At 46.8% G+C, this 26885-nt stretch overlaps 1 protein-coding gene across 1 annotated transcript in view; it reads left to right on the forward strand.

The window, feature by feature from the left end:
• The window catches only part of LOC147703771 (major vault protein-like), a 274496-nt gene extending 271091 nt beyond the window's left edge, over positions 1 to 3405 (forward strand). Inside the window, exons 16-17 of the mRNA XM_086932120.1 lie at positions 1456 to 1644; positions 2833 to 3405. Coding sequence (XP_086788246.1) covers positions 1456 to 1644; positions 2833 to 2964 — 321 coding nt within the window. The 3' untranslated portion in view covers positions 2965 to 3405. The remainder of the gene's footprint in view (positions 1 to 1455; positions 1645 to 2832) is intronic.
• The last annotated feature ends 23480 nt before the right edge of the window (positions 3406 to 26885 follow it).

The following is a 26885-nucleotide window of genomic DNA, read 5'->3' on the forward strand; positions in this document are numbered from 1 at the left end:
CACCCCTGCCTCTTTCGCATCCCAGAAATCAGAGTCTTTACCGACGGCCTCTAGAAAATCAACTTTTCGAGTCTCACCTGCCCCTGTATGGAACCTAAACATAGTCCTTACCAGGCACATGTCTGTCATTTGTGCCCCTTCCATTGTTGATAGTTGCTTTCTTCAGTCATAACCTATTTCCGACGCATTAAAGAGTTGCATCCCTCAAACTTCAAGAACCCTTAATTCAGATTCACAGAGACAGGTTCATTCTCAGAACCAACCCAAAGTTCCTCCTAGAAGTGGTTTCCGCTTTCCACCTCAGAGTATAGAGCTGCTATTCTTTTCCCTTCAATCTAATTCAGTAGCGGAGAGAGCCCTCCATACTCTAGATGTTAAACATGCTCTTGCTTATTACTTTGAGAGGACCAAGCCCTTTCACAGGTTCGATCTGCTGTTTGTAGCCTTCTCAAAACCTTAAAAAGGCCACTTTCTTTCTAAGGCCAGTATCACCAAATGGATAGTAGGGTGCATCCACACTTACTACCATAGAGCAAAAAGAGCCCTCCTCATTACCGCCAGGGCGCACTGTACATGCAAGAAAGCAACAACCATTGCCTTCCTTGGTAATATCCAGACAGTCTTAAGGACCTTATTTTAGACATCTGCATCACCTACACTCTAGTCAGTGCTTGTAGGTAGTACTGCTTTATAGTCCATGCAGATCAATTGTATCTACAGCAGCACAAGCTACGAACATAAAATGTTAGTAATCCTGGAAGAATCTGTTTGTAACATGTAGCGATGTAGATTCACATGCGCCCACCCTTCTCCCCTAAAACGTGTGGCACTACTTGAAGATCGCTTCTTTTATCATTCAACTTAGTTTCATGATGGTGCACCATACTGCTGTCACCATACTTACTCTTACCCGCTCTGCAAAAAAAACATCTAACATGGAGTGTGTGCCCATGCTCCCTGCTCACAAAGTGTAGAGTCACAGAGCATCTCCTGGCTTGAAAGCCTTCTTAAAAGAAAAGCAACTTTCACACGTCCGTGCCCAACACTAGGTGGGAGAAGCATGCAGTGTGTGCATCTACAGCTATAGGCTACAAATAGATGCTTACAGGGTGAGTAACATTTTCCTTTTACTACGGGAGGGCAGGGAGCCAGTCAGTGGCAGCAGAAGGCCTAGAATAGGGGAAGATGAGTGAGGAGGGCAAGCATAGGTATAGTTTCACAGAGAGAGAGAGAGATGACCCCTAGATGAAGGTGAGGCATAGAGGAAGAAAGGAAAAGTGCACCCTAGACACACAACTAGAGAGAAACACTGTCTGTTAGGACATAGAGTTAGTGGTAAAGAGGAGTGACGGTGGCAAATTGTCAGATTGAAAAGAGCCAATCAGTCTTATTCACTTTGAGTTCTTATGTCACTGGTGCTATATGTTTCCACGTATATTCTTGACCTTCCTATAGAACGCGGAGATGGAGCGCCTTAAAAAGGCCCGGGACCTGGAGCTGCTTTACGTCAAGGAACAGAACAAACTTGAAGTGGAGAAGTCTCAGCTTCTGGCTGCCCTAGAGATAAAGAAGTTCCAAGATATGACAGCAGCCATTGGAGCTTCCACTATCCGTGACATTGCGTTGGCTGGGCCTGAGCTACAGGTAAGCTGGAGAGCTTTCTGTGATGTTAGAGCTTGACAAAAATGTTGCTTTAGGATTGAGCTACAAACGTATATGCGACTAGAGGCTGGGTGAGGAGTCTGGTAGTTGTGAGATATATTTTTACGGTGTCTAAGAAAGGCTTGTAATTCTGGTAAAAAGTCTGGTAAAAAGTCTATCACAGGTCAGACCAAAGCCCAGCCCTACAAACCTGTCGGAGGCACATCCTCCCGGAAAATGTTTCCAAATCTTTAGTCCAGCTTCCTGCAAGTACTTCTGCTTTAAATTATGTTGCAACTTCTCACAGTTGCTTTATAATTCATATTTTGTGAAAACAATGTTTTGGTGAAGGGGCAAAAATATTCACAAGTGAACATGGTTGTAATTTAGAACCGTTTACCAATGTAATCTTTTGGAATTCTTGCAGCGATTTATTATTCCGCATTGTTAATTTTTAGACAAAGCATCACAAATTCATAATCTGTTTCTTTGTGTATGATGTTTCTAAATTCTGATGTTGCACCTTGAGGAATTTACAATTTTAAATTTGGAATGTTTTAGATATTGATGGAATGTCAGCATACAGCTGAGAAGTGTTTAATTTGGTGTGGTATCATGTGTCCCCATTCCATGTATGTTTGAGATGTTGTCTAGAATGCTGACACTGAATCGTAATGCAATGTTGGTGTGTGGTGTGGAGAGGTGCAGGTGAAGGGAGGATGAACCGCTGACAGTACCTACCTGCTGTTGCTGTAACCTGAGGACCTAACAAAAAACAAAATGTACCTCCTACTGGAGTGGCCCCAGTCATTTTTTTAGACTCTGACTTATGACAGCAGCATTTTGCCACTAAAGTTTATGTGGTAATAATCCTGATGGATATTTATAAATAGAAATGTGAAATGTGGCAAGTAATCACCCACGTCTGTATATTTCAGAAATTAAAATGTGGGACATAGGAAAGTTTATTCCTGCAATTTATTTGTTTGCATTTGGGAACTGTTGGCAACAAGGTGCTTGGTTTTGAGAACCCAGCATTTCAAGTTTGGCAATTCCAAATGTACAGCAAGTCAAATGTCATTGAGTAATTCAACTATGACAACTTTGAGAATTACAAATTTTGTAGTTCCGCATTCTACACTGGAATTCATAAATTTTAAATGCACATAATAATTTCATTTTCCTCTGCAGGTGAAACTTCTCAAAGGCCTGGGGCTTAAATCCACACTGATAACAGATGGGTCAACCCCTATCAACCTTTTCACCACAGCTAATGGCATGCTGGGATTGGTCCCCAAATCCATCCGGGATGATTCGGAGTGACTAGTTGGAACTGGGCATTGTGAGCTTGGGGGAGCTATCACCACTTTGCAGGTAGCCAGGATACATGAGAGGAGCATCATTGCACCCCCCACTCTTCAAGATTCCGCGTCCCCTCCTCTGCTCTGCTCCATTTCAACTATGTGCCCCCCTTGGCTATAAGTGCTCAGCCCTGCTGTCACCTCCACCTTGGATTTGCCTGGTTGATAAATTATCACCACTTTCTCCTCCTTTTTATACTACCACAGGGACAGTGTTTATTGACGCTTATGCATTTAACTATGAACACCGTGGCTGAGGTTCTTCTCTTCTGTAAGACCCTGCTCATGTCTCTTCCGACATACACCACTGTTAGACAGATGGTTGCCACCCATGGTTTGTAATTAATATGGTGGCTAGCCTGTGTGCCTTAAAATACTACAAATAAAACTATTTCCTAAACCACATGCTGTGTAGTCTGTGTATGCGACAGAATTGAGTAAGTGTGCTGCATAACAGAATAGAATGTTCCGTAATTGTTAGGTTTCAGTGCTCTTATAGTTGCACCTCCTGACTGAGCGTGCAACTGAAGTGACATCCTAGGAGGTAATGTGTAGTACTGCTCTTGCAGTAACAAGTCCTGGGCAAGGGTATGAGATCTGCTGCAGAGCTTCCCATATATCTGTGACTTCACAAATGTTCTTAAGATGTAGCTAGCACTGTGAGTGCACCACACCAGCCTTCCCTACTGTGGGGTCACCAGCTGAACCAAGGTCTTCAAGTACTGCAGTGGTATGGCCCAGAACTGATACTGCACTGGCATTCGAGTATGGTTCAGCCTCTTGAGAACTCTAGTACAGTCCAGACCATCTTGAGTTCCGTGGGAAGAGGCTCTGAGGAGTACTTCAGTTTTGGAACTAACTGTACAAAAGGCCATTGGATCGTACTTTGAATGCTCATTCTGTCTGCGTCACAGCTGAACATGCACGGTGAGATGTGAGGACTGGTTAGCAAATTCATTTATTTGAATACTTGATAGGACATTGCTAAAAAGTGAACTGCTTTGAGATACCTCTGTGTGTTTGCAAAATTGTAACTGTGTTCCATGGAGAGTTATACAGTATACACACCATTCAGTGTTGTCGTCAGTCGCAAGCAATGCCAGACTGGGATATTGTGGAGCTGAATTGTCATGGGGGTTCCCCCAGTATATTTAACTGCCCAGATATCAAAGCCTTAAATATTAGGACCTTGACACAACTCCTTAATAAAGTGAAAACCACATTTCGACTGAAAATCCAGATATCCAGCCACAATGTGTATTTACAAAAATATAGATTTTCGAACAAACTCCAAAACTTACATAAACCTACTCTGGTGTGGTACGTTTAGAAAGTTTCTAATGAAAAAAGTTATGCACCTGTACAAATTTTTCATTTTTGTTACTCCAAACCCATTAAGAACCGACACGTCTCAGACTACAGATGTGAGTGAAGTCTTGGTAGGAAAATGCTCCTTTGTGAGGAAGACTGAAGGAATTTACCATCTTTGTGTGTAAACAATTGCTGAAAATCAAACAAATGTCATGATCAACGTGTTCTCCTTGCCAGACCACCCTCGCTTTCTGACTGGGAGGCTGGTCTGATTTGCATTATGTACTTTAGTAGATAATAAGAACGTACTCATTTTCACATTTTCCAATTTGAAAGCTCAAGCGAAAAGTTTACCGCAAACACTCTGCTACAATTCAGTGATCTGTGCTGATATTACATAATTGACTGTACAGACTATACCTAGGAAAATCCATATATGTTTGGCATTGCTACACTCTTGACATTCAAGGTACTGTTCCTTGGTTACTGCCCTGTGATTTCAGAAATGCAATAGAATACTAATATTTGTTAAAAATAAATGAGAATCTTCTAATATTTTATTACATCTTCAGAGAGCACTGAGATATTAGTACACTGGTTACACCAATACATTGCCCTTAATGTTTACAATGAATTTGGACATCATAGTAACGTTGATTCACACAATTGAAAACAAATGTAGTAATGACTGATAATGAAGTAGTATTCTTCATGTAATGATAGTCTCTTTTTTTTTTTATTTCTCTGAAAATGATTACTGACAAGAAATTGTGTACATTTATGTCCGCGTAGCCACATTGAATTATATTAGAGCATAAACATTTGTAAAATTATGCCAGGGCATCGGACATCTGTTTCGCCGGATCAACTTTGTCAAGTCTTCAATAGAATTCTGAAATAAAGTTAGATATATTGCACTGAGAGTAAATAATGCAGCTGTCTGTTGGCTGCAATCAAATGTATGCCTCAGATATTACCTACAGCCCATGTCGTATGGTATACCATAGTTGGTCAATCATACGTTTTATGCAGTGTTGCAGATGGTTTATAGATGTAGGCAATTGGAACATGTCTAAACGCCTGATTTAGATCTTGGGAGATCAGGTCCCCCTGTGGCTTTTTTGACGGTCTTTCCACCTAACAACTTGGTGGTCCGCCCGCCCTATTTCGATGTTCGCTATTGTATAGACAAAACGAAAAGAATACAAAGTTTCCTGTTTGTATATGTTTTTAGTTGGCAGAAATTCTCACAAGGAGTCTTTAAGGAGCCAAGGAACTTACACAACTGTCACCATAACAGAGGTGGATAGGCATGTATTAAAACAGCTTGTACAGAAATTATAGAATAGTATTATTTTTATTATTGGTATTTTTTGCTTCACACAAAAATTGATTATATAGTTTATTTTCAAATCTATATCTGCTTTTATATAGCAAGAATAACAAATATGAAAAACAAGCACCAAGAAGAACTATGTAAAACCCTCTAATCATACAATCACACCTTCACTCATTCATTCACATGCTAAGAGATAAAAAAGGAGATTTTTTTTACCAAAGATCTGAAGAACAAAACATATAAAGTGTTCGAGAGCGCTTAGTACAAACATCAATTATTTCATTAAAGTAATAATGTCAAAAATTAAAGATTTCTCTAAAAGTTAATTAGTAAATTTCAAGCAATAATTGTGCACAATGGTCCCCCCGTATTGTCTTCAGAGTTTGTGCTGACACACATTTTGGTGATGACCCCATTCTAGGACACACCTTCATCAGGGCACTAAAAGCGTAAGATGGGTCAGAGGGTCTTGGTGCCAAAAAATAAATAAACACTGTAATATTAAAGAAATTACATATCTGTAAGAATGTGTTAGAGGCATGTGAGCTGTAGATCACATGTTTCGCATAAGATCGCCATCTAGTGTTGGGTCTGTATGTTTCCACTGGTTTTTCTGGGAGAAGTTTTCCCTAGTCACGAGGTAGGGGACTCCTCCCGTAGGTGATAGTGCGCATGGTCATCGACTCCGTCTTCAGATTCTTTTTTTCCTCCATCGGGTTCGAAAGTAACTTGCTGTGCTCCAGTTCGATGTCGATCCTTCGGTCCTTCTCGGCGCATACCACATTCACACTCAACGGTATGTTTCCATTCGTGTTCCGCTGTCTTCGCAGATCATGATTCCTGAAGAAAATTGCTCGTGGTAGGCGCTCAGGCCTAGCCCCTGATTCGACTTGCAGTTGATTTTACGAACTCCTCTCAAGTTTTTTCCTCTGTTGTGCGAATCGGTGCGCGGGTAATTTGCATAAGGTGTGTAATCTGTGTTTGGCACCCGACCACATAGAGGACCACTGCGACGTGTGCCGAGCTTTCCGCTTCAAGAAGACTCTTCGCGATTGTCGGGACGAACGATGCGACAGGCAGAGACAACAAGCAGGTTCCATTCCGGACCTCAAACAGACTAGGAGGAAAGCTACGAGCCCATCGTTTCCGAAGATCGCTCCGACGAGGATGAAGACATCCCTCGGACAACGTACAGGGAGTACAGCCCCTACCTTGCCCCATCTTCCACTTCCAATGAAGGCTGCGCACCAACCTGTGCCCTCGGGCACCCGTGGGTGCCGAGAACAAGTTTCCGAGGCCCTGCCTTCAGGCTCGGCACCGAAGCATACTAAAAAGCCTTCCGGCTCCGAAAAGCCCTTGCCAAATCATGCACCGAGCCAAAGACTTCGAAGCCGTAGAAAAAGTATGGCACTGAACATTCTCCCGCCGCACCGAAAAACTTCGGATCCGAAAACCCTGGCCAACAAACCATCGGCTTCAGAGCCGGAACACATGGAGACGCTGAAGTCGCCAAAAAAGCATGTTTTCTGTGATCCCATCGACAAACCGGATCCGAAACAAAAAATCCTAGTTATACCTCCCAAGACTGGCCATATCACCACTAGGTGACTTTAAAAGAAGTGCTACTACTGAAGAGGAATATCATATACCAGTGAAGAAGAAAACTGTCAGGACAAATCCTTCCCCTCCTCCTCTTCCTCCACCTTCTTTACCCCAGACTATACCTGTGTCCTCTTCACCTGAGCACTCACCATCACACACACCTGACAATCAGGGTGATGGGGATAATGACGATGATCAGCCTGGAGACATGTGACATGACTATAACACTGATTTTCCCACTGATAAGACCCTGACATATATCCTACCAAACTCTCTCCACCAAATGACAGTGTAGGATTTGTTGAATGTTAAGTAGGGCTGCTACTTACCATTGAGTTCCACTACACAGAGAATCCCTTGAAGAGGACTTTCTTTTCGAGACTCTACTAAACGTGTATAAAGGATTAGATTACACGTCAATCCGACTGTGTTTGCTTTGCTAGGCGATGACAGCCTGAGCTCGGCATATACTGTTCTGCTTCCCGAGCTTTTCTAAAGACAGCTATTCTTTTCCGTTGGAGTATTAATTTGCCTGACTTGGACTTGTGTCTGAAGATGAAAAATAATTTTGAAGTATCAAGCAGAAGATAGAAGACCGGATACCAGTCAACTTTCTATTGAGTGATTTGTCCTGTATTTAGCCCTGAGGAAGCCCGTTGGGGTGACACGCATTTGCTGAGGCTGTGTGTATCCCTCAACCTGTGGAATTAATAAAGAAGAATCCTCCACGTTGAAGATTCGTCATTGGTTGGATATTATATGCAATTTGTTTGTGTGCCTCTCTTTGCTTTTATCTATGTGAATGTAGTAGGTCTTGTGGCAGTGGACCTTAGAGGTGGGCAAGCTCATGATTATAACTCTATTCAAAAACCTATTTAGTGATTTAAGGCTTAGTGCGGCTTTATGTGATGTTATATTTCATTTATACAGCGCACGGCTACTCTAAAGTGTCCCGGCACTTGCTTCAGAAAAGAAAAAATGCACAACCATCAAAGATTGAAAGAGCACCGTTTTTAGTTTTTTCTTAAACAGCAGTGGGTCCTGTATGCCCCGAAGAGCCTGGGGCAGCATGTTCCAGGCCAGACCCGCTTTACTCACAAAAGAATTCCCACCAAGTCGTTGGCGATTAAACCTAGGGGTCCGCATCAACAGCTGAGCAGACGAGTGCAGCTGTCTCCCTGGTGTGTAGAAGGCGAACCTCTTCTGCAAATAAATAGTGCCTAGGCCATAAATGAGCGATTGACAACATTTTAAATTTCAGACGAGATTGAACTGGGAGCTAATGCAGGGAGCGCATGTGGGTGCGAACACTATGCCTTGATGACAAATCCAAAAGGTGTCTGGCTGCCGAGTTTTGGACAACTTGCGATTTCTTAGCAAGAAAACCTGGACTTCCGACCAAGAGGTCGTTGGCATAGTCTAAGCGGGACGGAATCGAGGCACGGACCCCAGGTTCTTTGGTACTACCTGGCTGAAGGGGAAGAAACTTCCTCAAGGTTTTCAGAGTGCCAAAGAAGGTACTGGCCAACTTCTTCACTTGTGTCACAAAATTTTGATTTTCATCGAACCAGGCACCAAGGTTTTTAGCGGCGCCTTTGCCCGCAATAGGTCGTGGAAAACCAGGAGGCCAGAGCCTCTCTCTGAAATCTGTCAAAAAGGAGCCATACAGCAGCACTTCAGACTTTCCTTCATTGCATTTCAGCTGTGCATTCGCCAGCCAATGAAAGACTGAAGACAGACAGTGTTGGGCTGCCACAACCGAATCATCCTCCTTACTCCAAGAGAACAACAACTGGGTATCGTCTGCATAGGCCATCACTTTAGCCCCCAGTGACTCCGCAAGGTAGACCAGCGGAGTCACATAGATGTCAAAAAGCAGGGGCTGAGTGATGACCCCTGCGGTACACCAGTAGTCACCTGCATAGGCGCAGAGGCACACTGAGGAAGCCAGAACTGCTGCAACCGTCCTTCCAAGAAGGACCTGATCCATTGCAACGCCAGGCCAGAGATACCTATTTCCAAAAAACGGTCCAGGACCAGAGAATGGGGCAGTGTCGAATGGCATTAATCATCCCTTGCTGCCATTTCCTTAGTTGTGAATGCTCTATGGATGAAATGGTCAGTGATATTTGCCTATGCTTTTCTGCCTCTCCCACTCATTCCATCAGTGATTCGGAAATTCAGGCAAACATCACTCGCGCTAATACTAGTAGCTCCAACAGGGGCACATCTACCCTGGTTCACAACACTGTTGGAACTCTCTCTGGTACCACACCAAAAATTACATTTAACTCTCAGTCTCCTCACACAGAGCCATGGAGAAATCAAACACCCAGATCCCATACAGCTGAACCTTGCATCTGGCTTCTGAAGTCCTAGAGTTTGGTTATCTTAATCTTCCACCAGACTGTATGAACATTATTAGAGAGGCCAGATAGCCTACCACAAGGGCCTGCTATGCAGCCAAATAGAAGTGTTTTGTTATCTATTGCAATAACAATCACATCAACACTCTGAATGCTTCCATACAGAACATACTGTGCTACCTATTGCATTTGCAGCAGTCGGCATTGGCCTATGCATCCACCAGATTGCATCTTGCTGCCATAGCAGCTTACCTTCAAAATAGACCTTTATCGCTATTTTGAGTGCCTTGCATCAAAGCATTTATGGAAGGGCTAAAAAGGGTAATACGACCAAGACTTCTGTAGGAAGATGGAATCTGACTGCATGGTTACCTCCCATTTTCTTCTGGTGTTTTACTGGTTTTTTACTTAGTTTGACTGGGATCCAGCTAATCAGTACCACAGTCTATCTGCTTTCTCCCTAAATTGGTTGTTCATGTACTTTAGGTACACTCCAGATTGGATTCTGGGGTACTCATATAAGTCCCTAATATATGGTATACCATGTACCTAGGGCATAGGTACCCCAGAGGCCTCCCAGGGGCTGCAGCATGTATTATGCCACCCCTGCAAGGCCACTCAAATTGACACCACAGGTCTGCTACTCAACCTGTGTTAGGTGGTGCATGCACCCCTCACTTAGATATAGGTTCACTATATCTACCTTATCACTGCACATATAAACCTATCAGTCACCCCTATGGCAGGCCTTATCAATCCTGAAGGCAGGGTGCTGGGTGTGAGAAGTTGGCCTGATATGCAGTGCTCACTATTCTAGTGAACACTATGTATCAGTCCAAACAACCCTTATTGATGATTGGTTGTAAGTCAACCTTATAGACCAGCTATCCTAGTAGCGTGGATACGAGCAGTCTTCAGGCTAAGCTCTAGAGGGCGTGTTTAGCCAGCTGTTATACCATCACATATACCCCTTGAACACCAAGTGAAAGGACACCACACAAGTTGTTATGAAAATAAAGTATATTTATTTAGAACACAACAGCCCTGGACTCTTTATGAGGACAGGGCGCTAAGCACAATACAAAGCTCTTTGGAAAATACGCAAAGTCGCACAATTTACACAAATGCCCGAGGGGCACGAAAAACCATATACTCTAAAAGTGGAATGCGAAATTACTAGCAGGTAAGTACTACTCTAATAGGCTTTAGGATCGCTAGGACTTGACTACTGAACCTTCAGATTACTAGCAGGAGGCCTAGGGAGATCGGGTGCAGAGTGTGCACTCTCACGCGGGATGCAGGACAAAGTCTATGGATGCTAGATTTCGTAAAGTTAGTGTTATCGGACGAATCCGACTAGGTAGAGCTGAAACGAAAAAGGATCTGGACCTTTGGATAGCAAAGCTATGCTGGAGCACCGAAATGCTGAGTTTACCTAGCCCAGGGGCTGCGGATGCATAGGTCTGGAAAGACGTCGGGAATCCTCGTTGCAGTCTATGGAGCCTGAAAGAAGAAGTTGCTGGCAGGCGACCAGTGTTGAAGTTCGAAGGGATCCAAGCCTGGATCGAAGATGGAAGACACCTGTAAGCAGAGGGGACCAAGTGCTGAATCACTAGCCAGTGATTAGATGGGCACCAGGATGCACCGGATGGAGTTACCTCGACCAGGTGAGTGGGCGACGCTGGGCTCTGCAGTCTCACGGACCAGGAGGCGTTGTCGGCGACCAGGATGGAGGTGCGAGCTGTCCCACGATGGTATCTGCTGTCGACGTCGCTGGACCCAGGATTGGGGCAACAAGTCTTGGCAAATGCAAGCCCACGCGGTGGACTCGAAATGGCGTCTGGAGTGGACCAGGAGGGTCCGGGGTGCTCCTCTGTTGGAGGGGAGCAAGGGCCAGTCTGGAGCAACCAGACCAGCGTTGGAAATGTCGTCGTTCGTCGTCGGGAAGGCCACAAGCCAGCAGGCAAGTAGCCAGACAACGCGGTGAGCAGCAAAGAGCAGAAGGGCCCCACGCAGATCTGGTGGATGCTGGGGGGCTGGACTTGGTGCTGGAGCTGCTCAGGGTTAGGGCTTCTCACACCCCAAAGCACTCACTCGAGGATCCCTCGGCGGTCATGCTGGATAAGCGTCGTGCAGTTCTGAAGATGGCCGGTCCCTCGAGGTCTCGTCACACCCACGGATCTCAGCTGAGCTGACGATGTAGGTAGAGGTCAGAGGTGCCAGGGAAGCCGGGTCTTGTCTGAGGAAGGACGTGCAGCAAACCGCAGTGTTCTTAGTTGGTGCCCGCAGATGCAGGGTGACTACTTTCTACGAAAGGAACTCAAGACTTCTTCCTAAGATTTCTCCCTTGTGACTAAGGAGTAGTTTCAGGATTCAAATATGATCTCATTTGGAAGGGTCCCCGCTCCCACCTTTATACTAAAGAAAGGGGCTGGTACGGGACTAGGTCCTCCCCATGGGTGGGACCAGGAAGGGGGGTGGTTACACCCCTCTCCCATGCCGGACTTTCCCCAGTTCAGGGGCTGGTGTGCCCCTGGAACTGGTTCAAACTGGCAGATGCACAGTGAGCACCGGGGTGCCACTTGCAGTCACCTTCCTATTCAGCCCTGCCTACCTAGGATACACAAAACCCTGTCTGGGATGGTGCTAGCACCGCCCCTGACAGGAAACCCTTTGTCCAAGCTCCCCTCGCTGGAAGGACTCCCAGCTGCAGGGGGTCAGACTTGTGTCTGTGGTGGCAGCATCCATTTTGTGATGCTGAGGCTCGAGTTAACTATAACCGGGGTTCACAGTTACATACATGTCGTGTCCCTCTAGAAGGATGGAATGCTAACCCCGTCGCCAGAATTGGCGAGGGGTTAGTATTCCAATTCGTATGACACCTTACTCGACATGTTTTGATAAAGCGATACCAAAGTTGGCATATAACCGCGAGGATTATAATGCACTTAAGAGTATATGGTATGCGTTATCATGGAACAGCTATTAGGACTAACCCTGGGCGAAGAACTACGCTCCGTTTGCGGAGTTTGCGGAGTTTTGGCAACTCCGCGTTCCGCGGAGTTCGCGTAGCTGCCGATAACTCCGCTATAAGGTGCGGAGCGTAGTTGTCGCGCGCTAAATAACATTATCGCGTGCGCGGCAATGGCTTACCTTGGTTCTGCGTTCGCTTTTTCCCGGTCGCGTCTGCCACCATGTTTGTAAACCCTCCCGTGCGACTGTGCGAACGCGATAACGTCATTGGAAGCGCGATAAAGACATAAGGACGCGCGAACGAGAAGATGAGTTCCCGAACATGTCTTGCACAACGCGACCACGTTAATTGTGACCCGGAACAGGAAATAAGGGAACGCAAGCAGGCGGGACAAACCTCTGGGGTAATTTAGCGCGCTAGCCATCCCGAGCATGCAGGCAACGCCCCGAACAAGCGCACCGCGCTCCCGAAGACAAAAAACGGCGCGCGAACGGGCCCAGCAAGCAACTCCGCATGGTTGCGGAGCTACGCGTAGTTCGCGGAGTGCAACTACGTCTTCGCGTAGCTCCGCGGAGTCCGACTCCGCGAACTACGCCCAGGGTTAATTAGGACTTGGTTCCGCAAGCTGCAGACGGGCTCGGCTCATGCCAGAGCACCATCTCACATGATTCCACGCACTCTGCCTTCAGGATTGTAAAGGCCTGCCATAGGAGTGACTGATAGGAATCTATGTGTCCATTTTAGGGTTAGATATAGGTATACTATATCTACAGCAAAGGGTGATTACACCACCTTGCCCCAGCTGTCGTGCAGCCAGTTGTGTCAGATTTAGATGGCCAGCCAGGGGTGGCATAATACATGCTGCAGCCCCTGGTAGGCCCTGGGTACACCTATGCCCTGAGTTACAGGGTCTGAAAAGGTGGCCCAGTACCAATTGGATATGTACCTAAGGTACATGGAATCCATTTTAGAGAGAGAGCAGTAGGCCTGGGGCCCTGGATAGCAGGGTCCCAGGTCAACTAAGTCGAAAAACCAGCAAAACACCAGGCAAAAAAATTGGGGGTAACCATAGTCAGGTATCCACCTTCCTACACTGGGTTTTATGTGAGAGGTTTCCCATGCATGAGCAGAGCCCCTCTGCAGCCTTCGGAATCTTTTCTCCGGGTTGTTCTGTGATGCAGCCATACCATATACTCTTAAGTGCATTATAACCTCGCTGTAAATGTTAAGTTAAAACGGCTGCAGAGAAACCTGTCTTGTTTGATGTCAAACACCTTGGAATCATACCGCCACACCAGTAACTGTTGTGGGAAGTATGATTACACCCTCCTAGAGGGAGAAATATGACAACACTGGTACACCCGGTACCCGCTTTCTCAACCCTGACATCACCAGATGGATGCTGCCAGCCACAGACACGAGTCTGCCCTCCTGCTGCTGGACGAAACTCCAGCAGGGGAAGGCTGGACAATAGGTTTCCTGTCCCAAGGAGGTGTAACCACCTCCCAGACAGGCTTTAGTGTATTGGGGCTCGGTGGGTGCACACTGAGTCCCCTGAGTGCTTTGATGTCTGCACTGGGGCACATTTGGTGTCCCTGTGCATAGTCCAGCTCAAACCGGTTGCGGAGACATTTGCTCCTGCTCTGGCACGAAACTGGACAAAGGACATGGTTGTAGCCACCCCTCTGTCCTGACCCTCCCATAGGTGGGTCCACAGAGTTTGTCCCACCCCTTCCTTGGGTATAAAGTAGGAACCCCTGGCTACAGGACTTTAGATTTACCTGCATAAAACTCTGCTACAGAAACTAAGTACTTCAACTATCTACACTGCGTTGGATGACTGAAGAATCTCCCTTGGAGTAAAGGAGTTACTCCCCTGTTAAACAGGCACCAAAGACTCATCTGACCGGTTTGCAACTCCGAAGCTTCTGAAGACTTTTACAACACAGGAGGTGGGTTTCCAAGTATCCCGAGGTCGACTAGTGTGCTCAGCAAACCTGAGATCCATATCCCTCGTGGGGACCGTGCAACCCGAACCCCTGGGCACGTGTCCATTTGCAGAAGCATCCGCTCTCCGCGACCCCTGATGCTGTTCTTGGGTCTACTTGTAGTCCAGACCCCAAGCAGTGATTCCACGGAAGATTACCGGCCTACACTCCACGAGTGTTCCGTGGGCTAGTATTTAGTGATTCCTCTTGAGGTCCCTTTGCGATCCCTGGTCCGTTGGCCTGTGGGTCCCTGTGAAGGCAACTTTAACTTTCAGTGGGCTTACCTGGTTGCTCTAGAAGTGCCCTGACTCTCCATCGCTTGTGGAGTCCCCAGGACCTTGCTGGTCCTCACCGAAGGATCTTTTCTCTGACCGCGTGGGTTGCAGTTGCCAAAGCTTGTTGGTGTTCAATCTGGACACTGACCCCTCTCCCCCCCCCCCCCCCCCCCCCCCCCCCCCCAGCCCCCCCTCAGCACTCGGCAACCTTCGTGACACAGTTCGCCTGCAGACTTTGGTCATCCTTGACGTCTCCTGGTCCCCGTGGCTGCAGAGTCAAGCTTCACCTCTTCTCACCTGAAGCACCCGACTTCGGTGGGCATTCGTCTACCGAGCCCCTGGTCACTGGCAAGTGACCCAGCCTCTGTCCCCTCTGCTTTCAGGTTCTTCTCCGCTTTGATCCAGGCTTGGATCACACCGAACACTTTTCCTTTTCACGGCAGCAGCACTTTGCAGCATCACACCATTGAAAACGTGTGTTAGCAAGACAACAAGCTAATGTGGGTCAAGCAGTAATTAAAACGTTATTTCAGACAACCCCAACAGTTACAGGATAGCCACCGCTTCGGGGAGATCGCTATATCATCTATGAAGATGGAGTCGATGACCATGCGCACTATCACATAAGGGAGGAGTCCCCTACCTCGTGACTAGGGAAAACTTCCAGAAAAACAAGTACAAACATCCGGACCCAACACTAGATGGCGATCTTATGCAAAGCATGAGATTCTACAGCTCTACATGCCAAGAACAGATGCATAATGGGTTAGTAGCATTTTCCTTCTTTTCTCCAGAGGATAGCAAACTATAACAAGCTAACGAGAAGGAAGTGTAGAAAAACATAATGCTGTTCATTTGACCAGAGGATAATGAGCATGTATAAGAACAGATACAGTAGCCCCTAAAGATGTATATTGTAATGAAAAAAGCAACACCTCAATAGACTACCCGATAGAACCGATCAAAAACAAGCATACCACGTGGATTCTGTGAAGAAAACATGTGCTGTTTAGTCAATCCCCAAAAGAATAGATCTATCCAAGAAAGGTAAGAAGTCACCATTCAAACTCAGATAAGATTGGAAGAGCTAGTGGTGAACATAGGATGTCTATACTTGCATCTCTAATCACAAAAACTTGATGGATCAAATGGGACGAAGTTCACTTACGAGAGGAAAATGTCCTGGGTATACAATATAAGAAGTTGCAACTAAAATTACGCTCGGAGAAATATTCATAAGGAGTTCAATAGGTCTCGGAATCAGTTAGAATAAAGTACCTTAGCAGCACAGGCCCCTCTGAAGGAGTTACTCAGAAGATGGAAGGGGATGTAACGAATCTTCGAGTCTGTATGGTGATATGAGTCGGTCTGTCCGTATATTTGAAGGTGCTCTTGGGTCTAAGAGTCCACTTAGCATAAGAGTAAAGAGTGGATCTGGGGAGGATAGAAGCATAAAGGGACCATAAATAAGGAAGACACTGCAAAACCCTTTAGCAATACACACAGATGAACCACGTAATTATGGAGATCTGCTTTCCCGCCATGTGAGAAAGTGCCATCTTTCTTGCATTGGTATGCCCCCACTTTTTGCTGAATTGCTGATGTGCTTTGACTGAGTGTGCCCTGGGCTCCTGCCAACCAGGCGCCCAGGGCCTGTGTTCCTTCCCTAAAACTTTGTTGAAACTAAAACCCAATTGGCCTCTCTGGCCACCTGTCAGCCCCTAGTAAATGGTACCCAGGGCCTGGTGACCAGAGTAGACCCCTAAGGGCTGCAGCACTTATTGTGCCACCCTTAGGGCCCTGTACCCTGGCACCCACACACAGCCTTGACAGGCTGAGTGTCTAAGTACAGAACCAAACCGAGAGTCTACATGGCACACATCTCTGTGTGCCATGCCCACAAACCCACTGCCCTGGCATACCTCAGCCACCCCTCTAGCTGGGTGCCCTATGCCAGTGGTGTGGGCACAGGTGCATGAGCCCTGTGCCCCTACAGTACCCAAGGCCATTCCTGGCCACTGTAAGTGCAGTGATGCCATTAAGAGTATATGGTGCTGGAAGGTTGTCATTACGAACTTCACAGCACCATAATGGCTACACTGAAAACTGACAAGTTTGATATCAAATTTCTCAGCACATTAAACCGACACTGATGCCAGTGTGGGATTTAATGTACAATGCACTAAAGAGGGCTTCTTAGAGATGCCCCCTGAAACCTAACCTACAATCCACGTCTTGTCTGAGAGGCTGCCACACAGCAGACATGTTGCTGGACCCCTGGGTGGAGAGCCCTCGCTTTCCTGGGCCTGCAACTATGCACATCCTGGGACGAGGTGCCAAGCCTCCTCCCCCAGGATGGGCAGGGGAAGCTTCAAAGGCGTTCCGCCTTTGTGAGCTACTCCAGACCATTTGCTGTACTCAGCAATTGGCCCCCGCCAGTTCTGACCCCTCTCTGGCGGGAAACCCTACATCAGGAAGGAGGGTGTGACAGCCTGTGCCAAGTCCTCCCCTCAGGTGGGAGAGGAGGTGAAGCACGACCCTGGTCTCCGGCCAACTTGAAGATGGGGAGCCCTGCCCAATCACAGCTAGGCTCCTGCCCCCCTCCCACAGGAGAGGAGCAGGCTAGGGGGTGTACCCACCCCAGGACAGGGACCCATTGGTCCCTGCACTTGCCCTACCTGTAACACCCCTAAACTTAGTATTTAGGGGCACCCTGAACCTTCCTTCCTCAGATCCTGATTGCAACAAGACCAAGAAACAAGAAGACCTGCCGGGCAGCTGCTAAAAAAGGACGACGCACACTGACTTGGCCCCAGAACCCTACAGGCCTGTTGATCCCTGAACCTGCTCCTGTGAAACTCCGGCGTCTCCAGTGGACAGCAACCTCGACAACCCCGGAGGACCTGCCTGCCTTGAACCTTCCAAAAGACGAACTCCCACAAGCAGTGGTTATGCTCAAACAGCAATACCCCTGGTGCCAGCCAGGAACCGCGAATCCAGCCCACTCTGCACCCACCAAGCCCGGCCTGTGCCGGAGTGATCCAAGACCACAAGGACGTCCCCCCGGCGACTGGGACCCAAAGTCCAGTGCCCAAAGACCCTCCTCGACGACCCAGACCACTCCTGCAGCCTCAGAACCAGGGTCCCCTCCAACCGCGACCAGCCGAGAGTAAGATTTCCCGACACCCAAAGACACCCTGGCGCCCTGCGGCCCCCTGTGCCCTCCTATGGGGTACCTACTTTTTCTCCAAGATACCAACTTACCTCTCGAAGTGGTGGTCGCACCTGAAGAATCTGCGTCCCCGAGCCTGCAGCCTTTGTTCACTTTTTAACTTTCACATTGGATAACATTGAGCGCCCGACGGCTCAAAAGAACCCTGCACCCAGCCACCCGAGTGCCGCTAGAAGTGGAACTACTACCCTACTCTACTTCCCCACTTGCCCTGAGTCAGTGACCAGGAGCTCCGCTCCCACAGCCTCATGGCCTGCTTGCTTGCAGCTATCAACTAAAGGCCCCCTACCCTCCATTGGATTGCATTGGGCCTACTCTCTCTGCACCCGGCTGCCCCTGTGCCGCTGAGGGTGTATTAACTGTACCTTTCCGACCCTGGGAGACCCCTGAGTCTATGCCCAGAACCTTAACTTTACCAGTTGAGTACTTACCTGAAAGCCGATAACTCACTTTCCTTCCATAGGTTAACATTGACTGGTTTTCACTTGAAATTTCTTCTAAGTGTGGAGTTTTGAAACTTTAAAATATTAATCTAAAATCAGCCAAATAACGAATTCCGAAATACTCACCTGTGATCAGGAGAGAATCCAGTACTGTACCTTTTAGCCCAGTATTGAACTGCAAAAGTAATCCTAACTGTACTTACTAGTTACCTGTATTTTCTTCCATAGGAAACCATTGACTGTTTTTCTGTGAAATGTCTTCTAAGTGTTGAATTTTGCAAACTACAAATATTCTTTAAAAATCTTATCAAATACTAACACGTAATTACTTACCTGTCTTAGGTAGAGGTCCCAGTGCTGAACTTAGGAGTCCAGTACTGGATTACAAAAGTAACGAGAACCTTCTTTACCTGTGACTTGTATTTCCTCCCATAGGATAACATTGCCTGGTTTTCACTGAAAAGTTTCTGTCAACTTTCAAAATACATTTATATTCTTTAAAAATCACAACTTTAACCAAAACGCTTTTACTTAACTGTTTACAGCTTAGGTCCCGGAACTGAATCCAGGATCCAGTCCTGTGGTTAGAAAAGTAATGCTTAAAGTAATCAACTGCATTTATGTAGAAAAACCCATTGAGCTCAATGTTAAATTGTGTTTAGAATTGTGTTGCCTATTGCAACCACTGTAGCTATTGTACTTACAAAGTCTATTGCCTTTCTGCAAAGTAACTACCCAAAGTCACTCAGTCAGTCAAACAATCTTTATTTTGATTAATTAAAATCACAAAAGAAAAACAGTACATACATCCTCTGTACATAAAATGGTTAAAAACAATAAATAAACAAGCATTCGATTAGATAAAATTCATATATATATATATATATATATATATATACACTATTTAAAGCACAAGGATCAAACATTAAATCTACCTTTGTTTTAAAATACCCTTCCTCCCATACCCAAAAAAAGTTGAGGTACATCATTTACGATTTAAAGTGCATCACAGGGTGTCTTAGGTTTAAAGTGCATCAATAAGTTTCTTATATTCAAAAGACCACAATCCCCTTATAAATCCTACTGTACAATTACATATAAATAAGTCTTTTATTATTTACCTGGGCCTGCAGCCACCAGGAAACTAGCTACGCTAAAGATGACACGCACACTACTCAACATTTGCAAGTGCAAAAGGGCAGGCCTCACTTGCACGAAACCAGCTTCGCGAAGAATAGGATTTTTTAAAAATGTACGCGCTTTTGAAAATTTCTCACAAAACATTACAAGATGGAGAGTGTCTTGTGTCGAGAACCTGTCGCATGAGCATGGTGCAGTGTCTTCCGGTTTCCCCCATTGGGGGAATACGCCCAGAGTAAGATGAATTAAATTGAACCTAAATCTAACCAGCAAAAAACGATGAAACTGATTAGTAACAATCTTCAAATAGGGTTTAATAGATAGGCAAGTCTGTAGTGCGTAAATTCTTCTTACTCCTGGTTTTCTAAGCTCCTGCTCCTCCCTTTTCTGCTCCAACAAATTCAGAAAACTCTTTTTAATCCATCCTAAATCCTTTTTCTGTATTGCCTCCGGGGCTGTGTACAATTCAGGTCGACCCAGTCTGGCACACGTCGCTCTAACATATGCCAGCCATGGGATCCTATGTACCTTATCGAGGGCTAAACAATCTTTTAGGATTCGATGATTAAGGATGATCTCCTCATTAAGCCACGTCTTCACCCAACAAATCAACGGGGCCATATTTAAATGATCTGAAATATAGTCCAGGCCTAATTCAGCATGTAACGAGAGTGTCGGAGATGACTGGGGAACCGACAACAGGGATCTAAGAAACCTGTTTTCTACCACTTGTAGTTTACTCACAGGAGCGTATCCCCATATATCGACCCCATAAGAGGCAATCGCTAAGCACTTGGATTTGTATATCTTAAGCAAAGCCTCCACGGGCCTAGCTCCCAACCTCTTAGAAAAGCTAAAAAGGGCTGATGTGGATCTAGTAACAACATTGCCCTTCTCTCTCAACTGGGGACCCCAGTTGCCCTTCTCGTCAAAGAGGACTCCCAAGTAAGTAAAAACTGGGACCCTCATTACTTCCGCACCCATGCAAGTAAAACTTTTAACCTTACTATTCTTCCTTCTCGCCCCCGCCACCAAAACATGAGATTTTTTTCTGTTAACTTTTAGGTCAAGGGACTGAATGAAGCTGCCGAAATGATCCAGCAGCCTCTGCAGGCCCGTTCCTGTACGTGCAAGTAAGACCGCATCATCCGTGTACAGGAGAACCGGGATTCCCGATCCCCCTATACGCGGAGTGTCTAATGTAGCCTTGGCAAGAGAATCTTCAAGGGCATTAATGTAGATCGTAAAAAGGAGCGGGGCCAGTATGCAACCTTGTCTGACCCCCCTCCTAGAGCTAAATTGACCCGTGCACCGGCCTTCCTGCGTGACCCTCGCAGAGGCAGAGCGGTCCTGATAGAGGTCACTAAGAAAATTAATCAAAGGGGCCTCTATCCCCATTTCACGCAGAATTCGCCACAGTTTCGAACGATTGACCAAATCGAATGCCGATGATAAGTCCATCAAACCCAAGTATAAAAGACCATCCTTTGCTATTGTATATTTACCTATAAGGAGGTACAAATTTAGACATTGGTCCATGGTACTTCTGTGTTCTCTAAAACCATATTGGAGGTTAGAGAGCCCCCCCTGCCCGATAGCCAATCTCCCAGTTTCTGTAAAATTACTCTGCCCATGATATTTACAGCAGAATCTAAAGGGGAGATTGGCCTGTAGCAGGCTGGGTCCCCTAGTTTCCCCTTTTTAAAATTGGGGATTATAACTGAGGTGGACCACGAGGGTGGAAAACCTACTGAAGATGACGCGTTAAACACGTTTGTCAAACATTTTGCCCAGAAATTAGGATACTTAATATAAAGGTCCGCAGGTACCCTGTCGGGGCCTGGCGCCTTATGTTTGGATGTGTCTCTATTTGCCCTTTCTACATCGGCTACTTCAAATATAACAGGATCAGTGAGCCTAGTTGTAACAACTCTCCGGGACAATGACTCCAAATGCTCCTTATCGTCATAGATGTTCTTAAAATGTTGGAGCCAAGTGTCATCGGGGATTACGCAGTCCGTAACTAAGTTATCATTATCGGTAAAAAAAGACTGATTCATTGTGGACCAGAACTTCCTACTATCCTTTAGTACGTCAATAGATTGAAGGGTATCCCACGCCTCCTCTTTGATTTTGCGTTTGCGCATGCTAATGGCCACTTTATACTCCTTGCAGAGGGAAGCGACTAAACCCCTGTCCCTTGGTATTTTCTTAAGAGCTTTTAGAAGAGCCCCATGAGCCTTAGAACAAGAGTTATCAAACTATTTATGGGTCTTCCTTGTGCGTACTCTACTATCTACCTGCAGTTTCCTAGCTATCTGCTTACATACTGCTTCATAGGCTATTATAGTTTCAGTGGCTGAAGCAGATCCATCAAGGCAGATAGCAAGGTTAGCCTCAGCTTTAAAAGCAAGATCTTCAAAGAAAGCTTCCGGCACCACAGTATCCCATTTAATACGTCTGCCTTGATCTTTTGTAGATAAAACCCTCGGCGCCCACCCCCCTTCATTAATGACAAACAAACCCCCTGACTCAATTTCCAACAAGACTGGGTTATGGTCACTAAAAGTTGACATCACCACTCTAAACCGAAGTCTTAGCCAGAACTAACGGGGATACAAAAATATAATCAATCACTGAATTTGCTCCACGACCTATAAAAGTGGGGGCCCTTTCCAACCCCTCCTCCCTACCTGGTTCAAATAAATTCATACTGGAAAGGACTTCCTCAAGAGCTTCACCCTGTTTGCTATGCTCAAAATGAGGAACCCCCCCATTCAGTATCCCCTCCTGATCCTCTCTCCGTAACAGTCCCAAGGACATGGATGTATGTTAAAATCTCCAAGAAGTAATACTTCTGGTACACAAATCTGATTTAACTTAAAGACTGACAGAAATTGGTCCAAGGTGCTAAAGTGCTCCATCTGGTGTGAGCCTTCCTTGGAGTTATATAGGTTAATTAACAGATATTTCTGCTGATCAGGGGCAGTCCATTCGATTATAAGAAAATTATCCGAGACCGCATCAAGTTTTTTAAAAGTGCCAGCAAGGTTTAACAAGATAAGAAGAAGCAAACCCCCTCTTTGGTCTCCCTGCCGTTCCTGGGACAGCTGGAATAGCAAAACTAAGGTAACCATCCAATATAAAACTGGACGCAACCTCCCAAGTTTCCTGAAAGGCAAGAATGTCAAACTTCCTTACAAACTTCAGCCAAATGGGGTCTGTGCTTTTTGATCTAATGCCTGCCACTTTCCAACTCAAGAGTTTACAAGAAGTTCTCTCGCTCGTAGCTCCTACCACCATCCTTGGTCTTAAGGAACCCACAGGTAGTCAGTCATTCGACTCCATCTGGGACAGCAGGGAAAAACGGTTAGAGAGACTTATCTCCCCCCTAGATTGGCAGCCGGACGGGGAAGCAGGTGTTATGGTTGTCGATGCATTTACCACCCTCCCTGACAACCCCTGTGCAAGTCTTAACTGTGAGTTTTCCATATCCCGTTGTTGTAGCGTGTACTTGTTAGTAGGGTGAGATTGTTCCCACTTTGCTCGCTGGTAGTAACTATGTGGCCTAACTGGGGGATATCTATGTGGCCTAACTGGGAGATAGAAAAACCCAAGGGGTAATGGTCTAATGCCCTGATTATCCAAGTCTGAGGCATCCCATAATACTCTCTCGGCACTAGCCCGGTTATTAAAATTCACCACCACACAGTCCCCTGGGATATTTTTGGGACAACGCCCCACCCAGCTGCCCCTCCTTGCCATGATAACAGAGCGTGTAATATCATTTCTGTACTAGGGGATCTCTGTGTATAGTCATAATCTAGTGAATAGTCCCGCCCATGTGCGTGGACCCCGGCAATCAAAAATAATCTCTTAAATTGTCAAATCATGCAGAAACTGCAAAGACACTTAAGAGAGAATTTAAAGACAAATAATGCAGCCTATATCCACAGGCTACACTGTCCAGTACTTCAACTAGAAATTCCACCAAACAACACCACACACACAACACAGCCTGCCCAGTTTCTACTACCATAGAGAAACTTGCCTCCACCAGTAAAAGACTCTGGAATGATAGAGAGGAAGGCATGGACAGACAAGCCCCATAGGCTGCCATTATGTGGCTTAAATAGGATACTGTGCCTTTAAGAGAACTTTCCAGAACTTTCTCCCAGTATCCCAGAATGCATAGCAGGTCCCTCTTACTTTCAGTTCTTTTTTCCGGCTCCTGCTAACAGGACCCTGGCATTGAGCTCTCCCTTGTTTCAAGGGTTTATTGGATTTTTGTCACTTTTTTGGATAAAAGTGTTTGAGTATATCTTCCTTGGTGCTTCTCTTCTCTCCTGTGTGTTGGTTCAGGCTTTTTAGGGCTCTAAAATGCCTGGTCTTTTCGACAAATGCCCAGCATGTGGAAGGAAGAAGGCCAAGAGTGATCCACACGACGTCTGCATCGTCTGTCTCCCTGACACACATGTCCCTGAAGACTGTGACATCTGCCAGCCATTTTCAGCAAGGACCCTGAGGGACAGGCTGAAGATTAGGCTTCAAGGCCTTGAAGAGAGACTTCTGCAGGTGGGTCTGGGCAGGCTGGGAAGGTTCCCTCTGCCTCTGCTGAGGCCTCTGGGGGGCTCCCCAGAGGCAGGAAGGCCAGCAAACGGTCCCGGTCTCCGTCGGCGTCGATTGCCCGCAAACAACATGCCACCACCCCGTCATCCATGGTTCCCCCAGATAAAGAGTCTAGATGGATGGATTCAGCTGGAAGGAAAGTATGTGGAACATCGGCGACCTCTATGAAGGCTGCGAGTGCCACGGCTTTGTTGGGACGCTACGACCGCGCCCTCTGAGACTCCCTCCAGCAGTTTGCGGAACACTTGCCTCGCGAGAAGCGGGAAGACTTCCAGGAAGTGCTGAATGAAGGGATGCTGGTAGCCAATCAGATTATCAGCACTGCAGCAGACTCATCCCTATTAACGGCACATGGTTTTTGCCATGGGGTTAACCAGCGACGTCACGCCTGGCTCCGCCTTACGTCACTAAAACCGGACGCACAGCAAAGGGTAGCCAACCTTCCTTTCTCTGGCGAGACCCTTTTTGGGAAGCATGCGGATGACGAAATGTCCCGCATGAATGCGGAGGCCGAAACGATCACGGCTGTGGGCCTGGAGAAGCCCAAAGAAGCGAAGAAATCGTACCGCCCATTCCAACGGCGGTTCGGTGGGCAGGGCAGAGGACGTGGCCAACCTTCGGGACAGTCGCAGCAACATCAACAGTTCCGTAAGCCGTTCCAGAAACGCCAGAAGGGCAGAGGAGGCCAACAGTCGGCTCCAGCGACCTCTGCTGAGGCCTCTGGGGGGCTCCCCAGAGGCAGGAATTTAGGCCAATTAAAATTGGAACCTCCTGAGGCTTGAGCCGGGAGTAACACGGAAACGCTGACAACTTTTAAAAACTGTATTTTGCTTTGTTTTAATCCAGCATCCGCTGCACTTACCCCCCCTCCTGAGCACCTCGCGCTGCACAAACCCCCAGGAGGCCAGCTGAGCAATACGCTGCCACCGGAGAGTGTTTGTTTATTTTCGCCGCCATTTGTGACCACATAGGCCACGCCCACCGGACAGGCCACGCCCCCCCTCACTCGTTCCTCGCTATAAAAGCGCGCTGAATTCTAGCGCTGCTATTATTAAAATTGGAACCTCCTGAGGCTTGAGCCGGGAGTAACACGGAAACGCTGACAACTTTTAAAAACTGTATTTTGCTTTGTTTTAATCCAGCATCCGCTGCACTTACCCCCCTCCTGAGCACCTCGCGCTGCACAAACCCCCGGGAGGCCAGCTGAGCAATACGCTGCCACCGGAGAGTGTTTGTTTATTTTCGCCGCCATTGTGACCACATAGGCCACGCCCACCGGACAGGCCACGCCCCCTTGCGCACTTCCTGATCACTGCCTATAAAAATGTGTCCTTTCAGGAAGCGCAGCGGACGAGCGCAGTGGGCGCGACGAATGCGCGCCGAAGGCGCGCATAAGGCAAGCTCGTCTGCCTCTCGGGCACCTTGATATACCGCCCACCCGGCCCTCCGAAACAATTTCATAGTAGTCTCCCAGCAACAGTAGCACTTCGCATCTGCTCTGCTGCCAACTTCATTGTGTTAGGTGACCTTAATTTACACTTCGACTCACCATCAGACGCAACGGCCACTACCTTGACTGACGACCTGGCCGCACTACAACTTATTCAACGAGTGAATACTCCTACCCATACAAAGGGACACCTCTTGGACCCAGTATTTAGTAACTGCGCGGAGCTATCAACTGAACCCCCTCTTCCCCTGGACTGATCATTCCATGGTGCCCCTCACCTGGCTCACTGAGAAACCCATTCCCCCTACCCCTTCGATTAGATACGCGAGATCGTGGGCACGGATTGAAGTAGATGAATGGATAAACAAACTATTGGAAACCCCCCCCTCAAATAATGAAGACCCTTGTCTGGCAAACCAGGAATACGAAAGCTGGATTTTGCACTCCCTTGAGACCATTCTCCCCCTCAAGAAATCATCGGCTAAACGTTCCCACAAAACAGCCCCATGGTATACGGAAGCCCTTAGAGACAAAAAGCGACACTGCCGAAAAGCAGAAAGAAAATGGCGCTCAAACTACTCTATGGAGGACAAAACCCGATATCGGGAAGAAATAAAAACCTATAAAGAGGAGATAAAAACTGCCCAAACAAAATATTTCTCGAATAAGATCCTAACCTCAACTTCCAAACCCAGGGAAATTTTCCAAACCCTGCAGACCCTGATTAAACCACCCCCCTCCAGTGTTCACGAGGAGAAATCAATCGCCCAATGTAACGACCTGGCAGAATTCTTCTCGGCCAAAGTGAACAAAATATACACTTCCTTCCCAACCAGCACTGCCTCCCCGTCACCTCATAACAACAACGGAGGGTCAGACCCAGAGCTAGCCTCTCCACCCACGCTCGACCACTTCACCTGTATGGACCTAGAAACAACTGAATCCACAGCTCGGAAAGTGAAATACGGCTCACCAACAGATCCGGCCCCCCCAGAGACAATGTTACTTGCATCCCAGACGGTTCTACCCATCATCAAGAATCTAGTGAATGCGTCCATTGACTCTGCCACTGTTCCTCCTGCCTGGAAAAAGGCAATGGTCCGAGCACTAATAAAAAAGCCCCATCTAGATCCC

Source organism: Lissotriton vulgaris, chromosome 7 (genome assembly GCF_964263255.1).
Source record: "Lissotriton vulgaris chromosome 7, aLisVul1.2, whole genome shotgun sequence".
NCBI lineage: Eukaryota > Metazoa > Chordata > Amphibia > Caudata > Salamandridae > Lissotriton > Lissotriton vulgaris.